Below are 15,557 nucleotides of genomic sequence, written 5' to 3'. Positions count from 1 at the left end.
AGGAATTTGGGAAGGTTGCATTAGAAGTGTTATATTTATAATATGTTGTTATGATTATTTGATGAGAGCTGCACGAAATCCCTTCTGCACAGCTCTGCTCAGAAATTAGAGTTCAGCCATTCTATGCTGTAAGCTTTGTGAAGCTGCACGCATCCTTATGTCATGTGTGATTATCGTTTTGTTCATACACAATCGCATACTGCACATATACACAATGGCCAAAATAGGGGGATCTTCACCTCTGACTCTGACACCGCGTGACACATGAACGGCGTTAGTGACCATGGCGTAGATTCCCCGACTCTCCTGCACCCTGCTGGGTGAATGCAAGAACATTATTTCACCCGGAATTCAGAAATTTTGTATTCTGTTGATGGCAGTGGAGAAGGTTGTCTTTGGCAACATCTTCGCGAAGAGCTCATTTGGGTTGAGATGGAGCAGGACGGCCATGACGTATGGTTGGCATCATCGTGATGCTCATCGAACCAATCAGCAGCCATTCGTGCCATGTGGACGGAGGCACTGTCATTCTGGAAGATCCTACTACCCATCTTGTCCCATTCATAGAGAACATGGTGACTCATCAGACCATATGACCATTCTAAAGTAGATCATTTCCTGTGTTGTTTTTTCCTACACTTCACTCACAAAAGTTTTTTTTTGGTGTATTTTTAGGTGTGAAAAGGGGTCATCAGACCATATGACCATTCTAAAGTAGATCATTTCCAGTGGGTTTTTTTTCCCTACACTTTACTCACAAAAGTTTTTTTTTTTTGGTGTATTTTTAGGTGTGAAAAGGGGGTTTACGTACTGAAACCCCAGCACAGTATGCTTCAAAGTGTGGTTGACATTTGCAGCCAACTGATTCAGAATTTTTGGACTTCCTTTCAGGGTCAGACTGGCAACAAAAAGCAGCCTGAGGATTTGCTGCTGAAGGAGGGAGGGTGGATGGGGGGGTGGTTTGGTCCTTCAAAGAAATAAAGCATTAGCCATTAATCACCTCCTGCCATCTCCGATCGACCTGGAAACACGCTGAGACCAACCAACGATCTGGACACCCCGGGTACATGGGTTATATAATACCGGGGTCGGGGAAGAAGCCCCGCCCTTATAAGAGAGCCCCATCGGGCAAATTCCCCAATTCCCCAGTCCGCGCCTGCTTTTCTTGCATCTTGGTGTAAATAATAGCAGAGGAGAAGTGTGTTCTGTCATCCACAGCTGCCAGTAGCTGACTTTCAAGCCCCTTACATGCCAAGTTAACCTAAATAGTGGGCACCTGGGCCTGTCCAGCATATTAGCACATGACGATAGCATGTTAATTAAGCCCGAAATATGTGTGCAGAAGCACCTGCTTTCACTATGTTTTATACCCATTGTTTACTCAACTGTTTCCTTTATTTCCTTCCTCGAGTTACTTGTAGGCTCTGCAGAAGTGTAACTGGATCGGATTATGTAACCACAAGCGTACTGATACAGTACCTGAACAGCTACAGAAGTATCAGGAAAACTCAGCCAACAATATAACAGGTACCTGGCAGAACATTAAACTGGGGAGACAGAAATAGACATCCCCCAGTTTGCAGGAATATCAGGTAACAGCGGTGTGGATTATCTCCTCTCTTACGGCATAGAATCAGCATAACTTCCTATCAGATCTGAATGAGCGTTTATTAAGTGAATACATTTTCATCTGTAAGTCTCATGTAGCTTACAAAATAAAATCAATAATTTTTATTCTGTAGAAGGACTTTGCACCATCTGGTGGTAACAGATAATTCTGCGAGAATCTCTCTACATTACAGGCAACATAAGGCTTCATTCCAACTTCCCACATTCACTACTTAATCGTCCATTTTCCTTCACTTATCTTGGACAGGGTTATACCTCTTACATTATGCTACTTATTTAGAGCCCTTTATTTCATGTCAATTAGTAATATTTATTAGTAAAACACTTATTTTATGACATGTTTTGGTAGAGGTACCTCAGTATAAAGCATACAGATAAATCCTTATTAAACAGGACCAGTCATGTCTGTGAATCAAAAGGAAGAAAGCAAACTCAGTCTGTCCCAAATACCTCAGCTGTCGTACTATTTTCATCTCTGCACCGCGGTCGTGTTGGTCGTCGTCACCAAAATGCAACAGCCATAATAACAGCTAGCATTTCTAAAGAAATAAGAACTAGCTTTTTATATTATTAACGTGATTTAGCTTAATTTGATAGACATCTAAACATTTTGAGACTAAATAAATACAAATGAAAGCAAAAAGAGTTCATCTCGGTTTATTAGTCAATTTCAAGTGTGCTGCACCATTGTTCACATGTTTTTTGGTATTAGAGGGACAATAAAGTAAATGTGAGCACCGGGTGCTACTGGAAGTTGCTGCTTCATCTAGCAAATTGCTGCCATCTACTGCCAAGGGTGCAGACTGTGCTGGTTTTACTCAATATTCCTGCTAATTGTGAATTGATTTAGCTTCAAACTCACTCCTGGCAAAGCGCAGCATTCAAGAGGATTTATAAATGAAAGAGCAGTTTATTACGCAGCAACTAAATCCCTGGACACAAAAATGACGGATCCTGGAAGCGGCCCCTTAAATGCTGGCGAGACACAGGGATGCATTGGTACCACCAAAGCCAAAGGAATTAGTGAGGGCGACCCGACGGCCCTCTGTCCTCCACGGCTGGGCAGTGCAGGGCACATAGTTCAGGTCAAACTCCGGGTCGGTCCGGTCCAAGTTTAGCGTGGGGGGCAGGGTAGCATGGTAGCACGTCAAGGCGGTGAAAGCCGCCTCCAAGGCGCCGGCTGCCCCCAGCAGGTGGCCTGTGGCCCCCTTGGTGGAGGACACAGCCATGCAGTAAGCGTGCTGCCCGAAGAGCCTTTTGATGGCTGCATTCTCAGCAGCATCCCCTAGTGGTGTGGAGGTCGCATGCGCGTTCACATAAGACACTTCCTCTGGGTTCACCCCAGCATCGTGGAGAGCTGCAGACATGCACCTAAAAGTCAAACAAATGTTACGTTTAGTCACTTTACTTCAAATCACTCCTTGTAAACCATACAAATTCATAAGGCCTAAAAAGGAAAGTATTTTGTTTAGTAACCTATCCTTACTCCTTCTTAAAGACAATTTCAAAAGTACAAAAGGGCATTTTGAATGTAAATAATATCCATCCATCCCTTTTTTATTCTCACTATGCACAGTCACGAGGGTCAGGAAGAAAAGGGCACAGGACAGGGAATAACCAAAGACAGGGAGCCAAGGCGGGTGCACACACACACACACACACACAGTCGTGTAATCATATCTTTATGGGGACCGCTCATCTTTATGGGAAAAATGCTAACGCTAACTATGACGACCGTAACCCCCACCCAGCCCTAAACATAACCATAAGTAACCAAGCAAAATATGAGTGTTTTTGCATTTTTAGTTTTTTCATTGCAGTTATGAATTTTTATAAAATAAAATAAAAACCAACACACATTCACAACTATCTACTGGCAATTTGGCACAGGGAGAACATGCAAACTCCCCACATGTAGAACCGCCCCATGTAAATAATAAATTAAACAGTTTGTCGTTATTTTTTTCCCCCTAAAGTTACATAGATGTAAAGCAAGGTCCTGCAGAACTGAGAGGTGACTTCCTGCGTGTTCCTCTCTGACGGGACAGGGCCGGTACCTGAACGCCCCGTCCCCATCAGCAGTGGGGGAGGTTATGTGGCTGGCGTCCCCTGAGAGCCCATAGCCGAGCACCTCAGCGTATATCCTGGCCCCCCTGGCCACTGCTTGCCCATGTTCCTCCAGCACCATCAAGGCAGCCCCTTCTCCCATGACGAAGCCCTCCCGCTCCGGGTGAAAGGGCCGCGAGGACAGCCTGGGCTCGGAGTTCCAGCTGGTGCTCAGGGCACGTGCCCGCGCAAAGCCCGCGATGGCTAACGGGCAAACGCTGGCCTCTGTGCCCCCGGCTACCATGGCTTGCGCGTCTCCATGAGCGATGAACCTGGCGGCGTCGCCAACGGCATGTGCCCCCGTGGTGCAAGCTGTGGACACGGCGTGGTTGGGGCCTTTCAGACGGTGCCTGATGCTGATGTGCCCGGCGGCCATGTTGAGCAGGATCCGGGGCACGAAGAAAGGACTGACCTTGTTGTAACCTTTAGATTGAAACAAGCTGGCGGTGCGAGAGATTTCATCCAGGGGTACCATGCCCATCCCGACAGCCACCCCCGTGGACAGCTGCTCCTCAGGGCTGGTGGGGTACCACCCTGAGTCCTTCAGTGCCAGATCTGCCGCAGCCAGTGCCATCACACTGGCCGGGGACATGCTGCCGATTTCCACCCGTGAGGCAAACCTCTCCTCCTTGAACTCCCCATCGCCGTCCCCTCTAGGAACACACGCTGCCACTTTGCAGGGAACAGTCCTGTATTCCTCTGGGTCCAGACTGATTATTCCACTCTCGCTACGGATCAAGCGCTCCCAGGGTATAGTGGTCCCGGACCCAAGGGGACAGACGAGTCCTATCCCCGTGATTACCACACGCCTCCGTGACCTGGCAGGAGGGGGCGCGCTGAAGTGCCTCACGTGGGAGTTCATACACATGAAAGCCTTTGCGTTTAAGAGTTTTGACTTGGGTAATTTCATAAGCAACTTTTCCCAGCGTGACAATAAAACGACATGCATGTTGACATTCACTGTGGTGTCATAAAACCATTTCTGAAAGATAAATTAGTTCATATTTATTTTTATTTAGGGTATAATATTTAATAAATACTTTACGAAAACTGGCAGAGTTAGCTAATACAATTAATTTGTATTTGTAGTTAGGCTAGTCAACATCGACGAATCCAGAGAATGCCATAACACATACAAAATTAACAAGGATTATGGAGAAAAAAAAACCTGATTCATCGCTTCACTATATTTTTAGCTATTAACGGAACGTAAACAAATCAGCTAAATTAGCTAATAACCTAGTCAATCAGCTAGCTCTAAAAGATAATACATACAGATTAGGCAGACGACGGTTACGCAAAGCCACTACCCGTTTAACTCATCAGACACCCACGGTCATAATCGCGACCTAGACCAGAGGCACTTTTCGGCTTTAGAAACCCTCATCCGTTTGCCTTTTTCTTTGCGTAAAATATCGATCATATTCACCAAAACAGATTAGCATGTAATAGTTATGTCTTTACTAAAATATTTTTTGCTACAACTAAAGACAACTTACTTCAATTTATGATTAAACGAATGATATGTTGATGTTTTTTTGTTCAGGCATACTGACGGCCACCTGGCTCATAATAACGTGAGTCGGACAGTCTGCTACGAGGAAGAGCGAAGCGGAAAGGTGTCGCGGAGCGGCTGGTCTCTTAGAGCCGTGGTACCATGGCTGAATTTCAGGGGGTCTCAGCACTGTGCGAAAACCCCAACGACGTTTTCTTGGACGCCTCAAAACTGTTGCTGACTTATGCTGACAACATTCTTAGGTAATCCTCGATTTGAGTCTCGGTCGTGGTGTGTTATGAACAGATTTGGTTTCATTTCGCCACATTGTGCCGTGTCATCTCCACAGAAGATGTACAGAGTTGGTCTGATAGATAGCACTCAAAAACAACTAGCTGGTTTCTTCGTTTTAGCTATGCAGTCCTGTTTACATTCATTTTGAAAAGGAAAAATGTACTACGTTTAATGTACCGCGTTTTGGACTGTGCCGACCTCGCTCTTAATGGCAGTGACCTGTGTCTGTCTGTCTAACGGTAATATTTGTGGATGCAGACCGCTTTAAATACGCGATAAGCTGTCTCTCACCTAATAATGGAATGAGCAAAATTATGTTCTTTTATTCCCGAGGGTATGAAACCTCAGGAATGGTCTCCTTGATAATTATTGTTTCTCCGTCCTAGCTGGAGCGTTTGTACTGACACTGAATCAAAGAATATGCGACACTTGTTGTTCCTGCGTGTAACAGCACTGGTGCATGCTATACACCATTATATTCGTGCTGCTTTTATTACATGATGAGCAGAGTGCATTAATTACGAAGCAAATATAGATATTTAAGCTCAGACTAATAAAACAGTCAAGTTCCGTATTTCTAGTGAGCAAATAAATGTACCCCGATAAGGTTTGACGCGAGTACCATTTGTATATTTTTCCACATGGAAGGAATCCAAACGAAGAGAAATACAGATCTATACGGATCGGAAACCCCACATTTTCTACCAGGCTTCTGCCTATCCGAGGAGCTGTGGAGTGTCTCTTTGAGATGGGATTCGAAGAGGTCATTTTAAGGAATTTTACTGACATTAATGTGTGAATATATAGGAAACCCAGAAGCTCCATAATACTAAAGAGTTGCATTAAAAACTTTTATATACACCGAATATCTAAGATGTAAGGTATTTAGAGAATTAATAGCTGGACTAACAGAATGTTTAAAGTTTTGATTCTTTAAAGAATCTTGATTTAATAAAGAGGGAATGCTAGTTTAAGATGCTGTTCTAGCATGCAGAATTATCTCTAATGTGCATGAAGAAAAGCATGTTCATTTAGAACTGTTTTATGATACCTTGGACAGTGTTCTGTGTATGTGACAAACGCCCACTGATCAAGCATGTTTTGAAATGTCAAATAATGTGTCATTAATGTCATTCCAGGCTGAAACACATCTAGTGTTCCCGAAGACTGCCTCTGTGGAGCAGCTGAGGCGGATCCGGGAGTCCATAGCAGTGGAGAGGGAGCAGAGGCTCCAATTGGGGCAGGCTTCTGAAGCCGCCGCCCCCATCGGCAGCCAATCCCAAGCCAGCCTGACTGACAGAGTGCCAGCCCCTTCCCCTTCCGTCAGACCTCTGGCCGTCCAGCCAGCCGCACACGCAGTCCCTGTGGTAATGCTTTTGACATGTTTTTACAACAACCAGTTCCTGTTAGTGAACCTGAAAGCTTGTGATTCCGTTTTTGTGGTTCACATAACGTTCATTCCATCCCAGGGGAAGGTAAAAAAAAATTGTGGGGGGGGGATGGGGAGAAAATTATTAGAAAGTTATTGTAGGGTCTCCAAAGAGGTCAGTTAATTTAAGAGCCTGTTAAATCCAAACAATCAATGCATCAGTCCATTATTTCCAAAGTAGGGAAATGGGTCACGACAACCTGCATAAAGCACATTTTCAGTTTATGGCTTGAGAATCTTGACCAGAATAGCCGACCTGGACCATCTGGCTGCCGGATCGCCCTCCTTCCTCTCAGAAATCGTGAATTGTGCCACGCCATTGAGTCTCACGCGACTCCCTGTCCCCCCCCACAGCAGGAGAACAGCATGAGCTTCTTCAGGACAGTGCAGGCGAACAGCCAGCATGTCATGGTGTATGAGAACCCCGCCCTGCAGCAGAAGGCCCTGGCCTGCATCCCACAAACTCAGCTCCAGAGCGCGTCCCAGGAGAAGCTGGAGCAGGCCAGGAAGTCGGATCCAGGTAGGGATGAATCTATCGGAACGACGTGGCGAGTACTGATGGACAAGTTTCATGAACCATTTGCTGAACTTTTTTGGACTCAGTAGATGTGCGCTTTTTTGAATAGAGAGCACCAAAGCACGCCTCAAAGCAAACCAAGAGCGCCATCTAGTGGGGTCAATAAATATAGCAAATGGTTCATGAAGTGCCATTTCGTCCATCACTAATGGCCAGTGGACGTAGGGCTGAGTGAACACTAGGCTATTTGAAAAATTGTATTTAATCACATTTGAGCTCCACAACATGCTTTGTTATTCATATTGGGGAAAAATAAAAAGGGACTATCCATAACTGTAGACAGATGGTGAAGCTCAGTGGAAAATTGTTTATGCCTTCTGGCACCTACCTGTTAACCTGGAGCTCTGCGCGGTTTTATTCTCAAAAAAATATGACTACTTTAAATTTGCTCACATCACGATTCTGCTCAGGGTGGGGGTGATCTGTCTTCCGTGGAGTTTGTTTTTGTGTGGCACAAACTGGACGCTTTGCATAGAAGCGTTACTGTCTTACTGCAGACTCTGTCATTATCTCCAAAGGCATTGAAGTATTTGTGTATATAATCTGGCCTGAGTTTGCTGGAATTGTCTCTAGGTTACATGTGATAAGTGGTTATCTTAGTTGGATGTAAAGTACCGTGCATTGTCACTTGGTCCAACCCTACTGAGATGGTGAAAGAAAACGCTGTTTAAATGATTTTCATAACGGTGTAAAACCATGGTATTGCGTCTGTCAACGTGTGTCAGCTTCGCCATTACAGAACCTCTCCTAAAATCACCCCAGTATTTGCAGTAACTGTCCAACACACCTGTGTATTTTTTGAGTCAACCACTAAAGCACCTTGTTTAGCTCATCAAAAAAGCCACACTAGCTCTTTTTTTAAAACTAAATCAATTAGTTAAGTGAGCTGATGGTGAAATGTAACTAATACACTATATGAACAAAGGTATTGACAAAGCTCTTTATCATTAGATTCAGGTGTTGCATTGAGACCCATTGTCACAGGTGTATAGAATGAAGCACCTAGCCATGCAGTCAGCTTTGGAAACAGAATGGGTCGTACTGAAGAGCTCGGTGAAGTGTCGAACTGTCATAGGATGTCACCTTTGCGATAAGTAATTTTGTGAAATTTCTTCGTTTTATATTCCACGATCTGTAACTGATATTATTGCAGAGGAAGCATTTAAGAACAACACCTCAAATAACAGAGTGGGGTTGCTAAGTGCCCAAAGGTCACCAGTGCCCTGTTGACTCAATAACAGCAGAGTTCCAAACTTCCTCTGATATTAACTGCAGCACAAAACCGTGCGCTGGGAGCTGCATGGAACGGGCTTCCGTGGCCGAGCAGCTGCAGGCAAACATCACGTCACCAACAGCAATGCCAAGCATCGGATGGAGTGGCGTAAAGCTCGCCGCCACTGGACCCTAGAGCAGTGGGAATGTGTTCTGTGGAGTGATAGATCAGGCTGCTCTGTCTGGCAGTCTGATGCACTGGTCTTGACTGGATTGTGCCAGCTGTACAGTTCGGTGGAGGAGGGATAATGGTATGGGGTTGTTTTTCAGGGGTTGGGATTGGCCCCTTAGTTCCAGTGAAGAGAACTCTTAATGATTTTTTTGGACAAATCAACTTCGTGGGAACAGTTTGAGGAAGGTCCTCTTCTGTTCCAGCATGACTCTGCCCCAGTGCAAAAAGCAAGGTCTTTAAAGACATTGTTGAGTTTGATGTGGAAGAACTTGACTGGCCCACACAGAGTCCTGAGCTCAAGCTAGCTAGCTGCAAAGGACCTATATGCCTATGAATTTAGAATAGGATGTCCTAAAAGTTCCTTCACGTATAATGGCCAGGCGTCCCAATACGTTTATCCATATAGCGTGTGTCGGGTGACTGGGACGTCCTTGAGGAGCAGTGTAAGACCTGACATGGTATTCTTCTACCCATCCAACAAGATATTGATAACTTTTTGAAGAACTAATTCATGTTAGTTTTTGTGGTGTTATTATTAATTTGTATATGCTCTCATGTTATATTGTGATGTAATACAATGCCTGATATGCAGTACTGTGTATATCACCATCCCATTTGCCCGTGATTTCCTTTGTGACTCTTGGTGGCTTATTTAAAGTGACAGTGACACACCTTTGAATGACTCTTATCTTAAGATTGCAATCTGACGGAGGACGACCTGCTGTTGCTGGAGCTGCTGCGGTGGTTCAAAGGAGACTTCTTCTCCTGGGTGAACTGCCTACCCTGTAGCCGCTGCGGGGGCATGACCCAGTCCATGGGTTCGCTGCCCCCTTCGGCCGACGACCTACGCTGGGACGCCTCCCGGGTGGAGAAGCACCACTGCACCTCCTGCCAGCGTTCCACGAGGTTCCCCAGGTCCGACACGGACGTGCTTTCTTTTTGGCGCGATTGGCCAAGGTTCCACCACATCGTTCTGCCGTGTCGATAACTGGCTTTGTTATTTTAATTCCATCGGCAGGTACAACAACCCTGAAAAGCTGCTGGAGACCAGGAGGGGGCGCTGTGGGGAGTGGGCTAATTGCTTCACTCTGTGCTGTAGAGCACTAGGGCTGGAGGCCAGGTACATCTGGGACAGCACGGGTGAGTTCAGTCATCACCAAGCTGACCAATCAGAGCACAGTTGGCTCATCTGGGGGCAGGGCTTGAAGATCTATGGGGAAAAAGTCATTTCAGTGCTCTTGGAATGGATATTTACAGGCATGTCTCTTATGTGCAGGACCTGACAATTTGATTGTGAATCTCCTGTCTTCTCTTTGGGTCCAGACCACGTGTGGACGGAGGTCTACTCTCACTCGCAGAGGCGCTGGCTGCACTGCGACCCCTGTGAGAATGTGTGTGATAAGCCACTCTTGTACGAAGTCGGCTGGGGCAAAAAACTGTCTTACATCCTCGCCTTTTCAAAGGAGCAGGTAAACGACGTGTGTGTCTGGAGACTGTGCTTAGCTAGGTGTTGTACTGTAAGAGCTGACTTGTTTTATTCATACAATACGGGATGGAATTAGTTCTTGTGATGTCTTCAAAATGTGTAGCATTCCATTAAAGGGGCCCTATTATTCTCATTTCCACTGTTCATAATTTAATTTTGGGGTTTACTACAATGGACTTGCATGCTTCAATGGTTCAAAAACGCATTTTTTCCTCGTACATCTCTGTTCACCCTGTCTATAACTGTCAAACACTATTAGATCTTTGAACCCCACCCCCGATGGGCCCAGTGTGCTCTGATTGGTCAGCTTGCCCTGCACCTTTCACCCCTGTCTTGCAAGTCCTTCCATGTAGGTGGCCAATAAGGGCTGTAATTCCAACAAGGCGTTTCAGGCAGGTTAGAGAAGTGTGGTTTCTGTGATGAGAGTTACTCCCTTTGCCGTGTACTTTGGGCCCCTTTAAATAGCACAGTGTTTATTAATCCAGTTCTTGGGGACCCCCAGCCGGGAGGGAAGAAAGATGTGGAGTGTCTGGGGGGGTGTGCTGAAAAACGCTGAAATAGCAGACAGATAACACAAAGCTCTGCTAGTCTCTCATAAACTCTAACCATATGAGTATCACTTCTGACTCCGGTGACTATGCGTTTTACTGGAACACATGTACGGCTCCCCCTGCAGGTGGTCGATGTCACATGGAGGTACTCCTGTAAGCACCCAGAGGTCCTGTCCCGGCGGACGCAGGTTAAAGAGAGATGGCTTCTGCAGACCGTCAACGAGCTGAATGCTGTGGTACGCTTCGGGGAATGCCTTAGGGACGGAGTTTGGGTCCTTAGAGGCACATGACTAGGGTCTGTAAACACACCTACCTGTGGGGATGCCGCAGTTTGAAATTAGGTAATATAGTTCATTGTGAAAGAAACAGCCACGATTGCAGTTATTTCAGTTTCAAACCGGGAGGAGGCCCCAGGGCAGACCAAGGACACGCTGGAGAGATTATTTCTCCCAGGCCTGGGAGCGCCTTGCTGTGCCTCCAGTGGGGCTGCAGGAGGTGGCTGGGGAGAGGGAGGTCTGGGGAGGTCTGGGCATCCCTGCTTAGGCTGCTGCCCCCGCGACCCGACCCCAGATAAGTGGCAGAAAATGGATGGATGGATATTTGTAAAAATAAAATCCTTGCAACTGGACCTCCTCTTCTAAATTAAAATTGATATGATAAAATAATTTTCATCATCTGCATGGTTTTGTTCAGTAAAGTGAGTCCAATTTATGGTGAAGAGCCAACAGCATCGTCACATTTTGATCTCCTCAAGGACAGAATGTGGCCAGTAATACAGACAGTCCCTGGGTAAGAGACTTACGGACAGCTTGTGCTTACGAATGGCCTGCCATAAAGCCTATTATATAAAAAATTTGGGTTAAATACGGTTGCTTTTAATGACCATACATGCAGTCGGACGAATCAGCACAACTTGTCCAAGTATTTAGCAGGGAAAAAAACTGCTGTTACAGGGGTCAAATAGTAACATTCAGAACACAAAGGGGAGTAAATACCATACAGTATACTGCATAGAAAAGGATACATGTAACGTCAGAGAACTCAAATTGGCCTGTATTCACTGTGACTAAAGTAGTGACTAGTAACAATTAATTCACCGGTATGATTTATAACCAAGATTAGCGACGGAATGCTAAACCTGCACATCCCTACCTACTTGTTACCAATATTATTTTAAGTTGGCATTGCATTTAACAGGTGGTTCAGTAGGTGGTACTGCAGACACTCACATCCTGGGTTGTGAGTTTGAATCTCAGCCCTGGCTCTGTGTGTGTGGAGTGTGCATGTTCTCCCCATGTGTGTGGAGTGTGCATGTTCTCCCCGTGTGTGTGGAGTGTGCATGTTCTCCCCGTGTGTGAGGAGTGTGCATGTTCTCCCCGTGTGTGTGGAGTGTGCATGTTCTCCCCGTGTGTGTGGAGTGTGCATGTTCTCCCCGTGTGTGTGGAGTGTGCATGTTCTCCCCGTGTGTGTGGAGTGTGCATGTTCTCCCCGTGTGTGAGGAGTGTGCATGTTCTCCCCGTGTGTGTGGAGTGTGCATGTTCTCCCCGTGTGTGAGGAGTGTGCATGTTCTCCCCGTGTGTGTGGAGTGTGCATGTTCTCCCCGTGTGTGTGGAGTGTGCATGTTCTCCCCGTGTGTGTGTAGCTTTTCCCCAGACACCGGCGTCCCGTCCAGCATGTCCCTTGCCTCATGCTTACTGCAATAAGCCCCTAACGACCATTCACTCAGTACGCGTTTCAGAAGCTGACTGCAGCCACTAACAGGGCTCCCCCATGTCTCACAGAAGCAGCAGCCCCTCAGCCCGGAGAGGAGGAAAGAACTGCTTGAAAGACTGCTGGTAGAGCTAGTGGAGTTCATCTCCCCCAAGACGCCCGAGCCAGGCGAACTGGGGGGGCGCACGTCGGGCTCTCTGGCCTGGAGGATGGCGCGGGGGGAGACCGGCGCCCCTGCCACAGTGAGTGTCCGTTCAGGCGGTCTAGCACACACCATGAAGACACATCTCCAGTATTTTTGAAATTCAACAAATTCATTTGATTAGGTCTAGGATTTTGTGATGTGGAGCCCAAGAGGGCGGGGTTACAGGTTGCCAATATGCTGCCTTTCGATCTATTCATATGTTGGCTTTCTGACACCAGAAGGCGGACGGGTACGTCTTTGTTCCCACGGAGACGGAGAGGACCATGAAGCGGTTCCATCTCCAGTACAGCATAACGAAGAACCAGTACTGCCGAGTCTCCAGCGGCCAGGAGGCCCTGCAGGGCTGGGAACGGGGCGCGTGGAAATGGGACTCTGTCTTCCGCAAGGTGGAGAATGACTGGCAGATGGTGAGCGGCTCAACCCGGCGGTTTGTGGGCCGTCTTTTGACGACCGTATCAGAGCCTCCCAAGCGAGTTCTGTCAGTCGCGTCTGCAGGAGTCTGCCTAATTGGCAGTGAGGCGGGCCTGGCTAAACATCGGCCTAACCTCAGACATCTTAGGTGCCTTTTCAGCTAACCTCAGACATCTTAGGTGCCTTCAGCTAACCTCAGACATCTTAGGTGCCTTCAGCTAACCTCAGACATTCCTGGTCCTCGGGGAGCCCCAGGTTGTCTGGGAGTCCCTGAGAAGCAGGCTGGGAAAAGCTGCTTTAAAGCAGCGTTTGAAGAGAATTGTGAAGTAAGAAAAAGCAGCCATTTGCCAGGTTGGAAATTCGAGAAGCAAAGTTCTCACCTTGAATGAGTGACTTACTTTGATGCCTGAAGGTGTTACCCCTCATACACTTGGCATTAACATTACTTATAACATCACATGACAGCTGTATTTTATCATTTTCATTTAGACTTGCTCATTTCAATTCTGCAGATTATGTTATTGCATTATTATTGCAATGTTATGTTACTTCACAACATTACAGAATTTTAAATTTAATTCAGGTATAAAAACTTGGGAGATGCTTCTGTTCCCAGTGTAGTCAGCCTCAGTCTTCGGCCATGCTGGTTTCCTAACGCTGCTCTCCTCTATCCAGGTCTATCTGGCCCACACCGAGGGCTCTTCCTCAGGGAACCTCAGCTGGCGGTTTGACTGTGGACCCACCGGACTGAAAATAAAGACGGTTTCGGTCAGAGCATGCAGTCAGACCTTTCACTCTGGTCGAGTCAGCTGGAGAATGCGATCAGGCCGGGACACCGTGGAGTTCTTAGGAGGTATGGCTGGAATTGGCAGGAAATCCTGCTTGAGTTGGGCTTCTGAAACCTGCACACGGAAGCAGGGCGCTTCAGCCTGTGGATGGTCCTGCGAAAATTAAACCCTGATATTTCAATTTTAAAGTCAGGCAGTCCTTCTCCTTTTTCCATGAACTTATTTCACTTTCTTCCTCCTTTAAGACGGGAAAATGCACACGGCGCCGAATTTCTCTGGATCCACGGACCTCGTGGTGGAAGCGGAGCTTGGCGGAAGTGAAGGGGAGTCATCATGGCAACACTCACAGCTGTTCCGGCACAGTCTGAAAGAGGCGGAGGATTCCTCACTCGAAATCGCCATAGAGATGACGGAGGCGTGACGACAAGGCCCCTGGTCTATATCGATGTGTAGAGTGCTGGTCCTTCACCTCACCGATCTCATGATATGGGTTTAGTTGCTTCGTAATTAAAGGGGATCAGAACTATCCTTTCCACTTGGAACATTATGCTTATCTTTTTCTGGGCCCCCAGTGTTTCACCTCTAGCCAGGAACTTGGCACCCTGCCCTGACCGGAGACCCAGGACCCAGCCATGGGTTCGCTGTGGTTAAAACGCAGCCCCGTCTCATTTAACGGACCGTCGCATCAGTAGGCCTGTGTGGTGATGGTTCTTCCATGTTTGAGGGACTGGATTAATCTGCTGGGGCACGGCCACTGGTTATGAGGTGACTTAGGGGACAGAGTATAAGTAAATATCCACCTCTGTTTTATTAAGCCATTAGTGGAGTTCTGTGGTCTGTCAAGTCGGCTGTGAATGGACATTTCATCTGGTGTCTCTAGAGCAGTACAAGCTCTTTACTCTTATTGTTCTTCCTGAAACATTTATGTACCTGGTAACTATCACCATGCTACTGACATAAACGCTTTATTTTGGCTTTTGCTTAAAATACGGACCTGGTAATTCTAGTAGAAAATTGTAGCTAAAAATGTAACTTTTTTACAGAGTCAATATATACAGTCATCGTTGGTACTATAACCTTATTTGATTATTGTGCTATGGTAACTAACTAAAGGTATTTTTCCAATAAAATCATAGGGTGGAATGCATTGCATGGATAGATTTGTTTCGAACTTCAGTGTGTTCACAACTGTTAAGACCTGGCAGGTAATGCACATTTGCCAATACTAGAAAAGGAAATGGTGAAGAGGGGAGTTCACAGCTGGGCGGGCAGTAAACATTTTTATATAGTTACCCCAAGGTGACGTCACCCATAACTTATCCGAGGGAACCAAACCAATGCAACAGCAATTTCCCAAGTTTTGAAACCGATTGGAATAAGACTTGACAGATAACAGGTTATCATGCTTTCGAATGTCAATGTTGTGTGTAAA

General features: G+C 46.4%; 2 protein-coding genes across 3 annotated transcripts; one reads left to right on the top strand and one right to left on the bottom strand.

The window, feature by feature from the left end:
* Nucleotides 1–2,270: 2,270 nt before the first annotated feature.
* Nucleotides 2,271–5,060, bottom strand: oxsm (3-oxoacyl-ACP synthase, mitochondrial). Its single transcript, XM_023809689.2, has 3 exons — nucleotides 5,011–5,060; nucleotides 3,687–4,717; nucleotides 2,271–3,000 (listed from the first exon to the last, which is right to left on the bottom strand). The coding sequence occupies exons 2-3, from the start codon at nucleotides 4,682–4,684 to the stop codon at nucleotides 2,598–2,600; spliced, it is 1,401 nt and encodes a 466-aa protein (XP_023665457.2). The 5' UTR covers nucleotides 4,685–4,717; nucleotides 5,011–5,060; the 3' UTR covers nucleotides 2,271–2,597.
* Nucleotides 5,061–5,083: 23 nt separating this feature from the next.
* On the top strand, nucleotides 5,084–15,272 carry ngly1 (N-glycanase 1). Of its 2 annotated transcripts, none has more exons than XM_023809685.2 (13): nucleotides 5,084–5,180; nucleotides 5,282–5,493; nucleotides 6,173–6,287; nucleotides 6,664–6,891; nucleotides 7,308–7,473; nucleotides 9,670–9,889; nucleotides 9,993–10,114; nucleotides 10,298–10,443; nucleotides 11,137–11,247; nucleotides 12,793–12,963; nucleotides 13,145–13,333; nucleotides 14,013–14,190; nucleotides 14,371–15,272. In XM_023809685.2, exons 2-13 carry the CDS (start codon nucleotides 5,393–5,395, stop codon nucleotides 14,544–14,546), a joined length of 1,923 nt encoding a protein of 640 aa, XP_023665453.1. In that variant the 5' UTR covers nucleotides 5,084–5,180; nucleotides 5,282–5,392; the 3' UTR covers nucleotides 14,547–15,272. The 2 variants fall into 2 exon arrangements, with proteins under 2 accessions (XP_023665453.1, XP_072561754.1); XM_072705653.1 differs by lacking the exon at nucleotides 5,084–5,180 and having other exon boundaries at nucleotides 5,293–5,493; nucleotides 14,371–14,551; nucleotides 14,594–15,272.
* Nucleotides 15,273–15,557: the final 285 nt, after the last annotated feature.

This window comes from Paramormyrops kingsleyae, chromosome 23, assembly GCF_048594095.1.
Source record: "Paramormyrops kingsleyae isolate MSU_618 chromosome 23, PKINGS_0.4, whole genome shotgun sequence".
In the NCBI taxonomy this organism is placed as follows: Eukaryota; Metazoa; Chordata; class Actinopteri; order Osteoglossiformes; family Mormyridae; genus Paramormyrops; species Paramormyrops kingsleyae.
Note: the sequence above shows the minus strand (reverse complement) of the source record. Positions and strands in the feature narration are given on the sequence as shown.

What these genes read in the sequence shown, in the direction of transcription:
- ngly1 (XM_023809685.2), top strand. Translation starts at nt 5,393, where the DNA reads ATGGCTGAATTTCAGGGGGTCTCAGCACTGTGCGAAAACCCCAACGAC. An exon ending in TATGCTGACAACATTCTTAG is followed by an intron (nt 5,494 to 6,172) that starts GTAATCCTCGAT and finishes TCCACATGGAAG; the next exon opens with GAATCCAAACGAAGAGAAAT. An exon ending in TGGAGAATGACTGGCAGATG is followed by an intron (nt 13,334 to 14,012) that starts GTGAGCGGCTCA and finishes TCCTCTATCCAG; the next exon opens with GTCTATCTGGCCCACACCGA.
- oxsm (XM_023809689.2), bottom strand. Translation starts at nt 4,684, where the DNA reads ATGCATGTCGTTTTATTGTCACGCTGGGAAAAGTTGCTTATGAAATTA. An exon ending in GATGGGGACGGGGCGTTCAG is followed by an intron (nt 3,001 to 3,686) that starts GTACCGGCCCTG and finishes TTTGACTTTTAG; the next exon opens with GTGCATGTCTGCAGCTCTCC.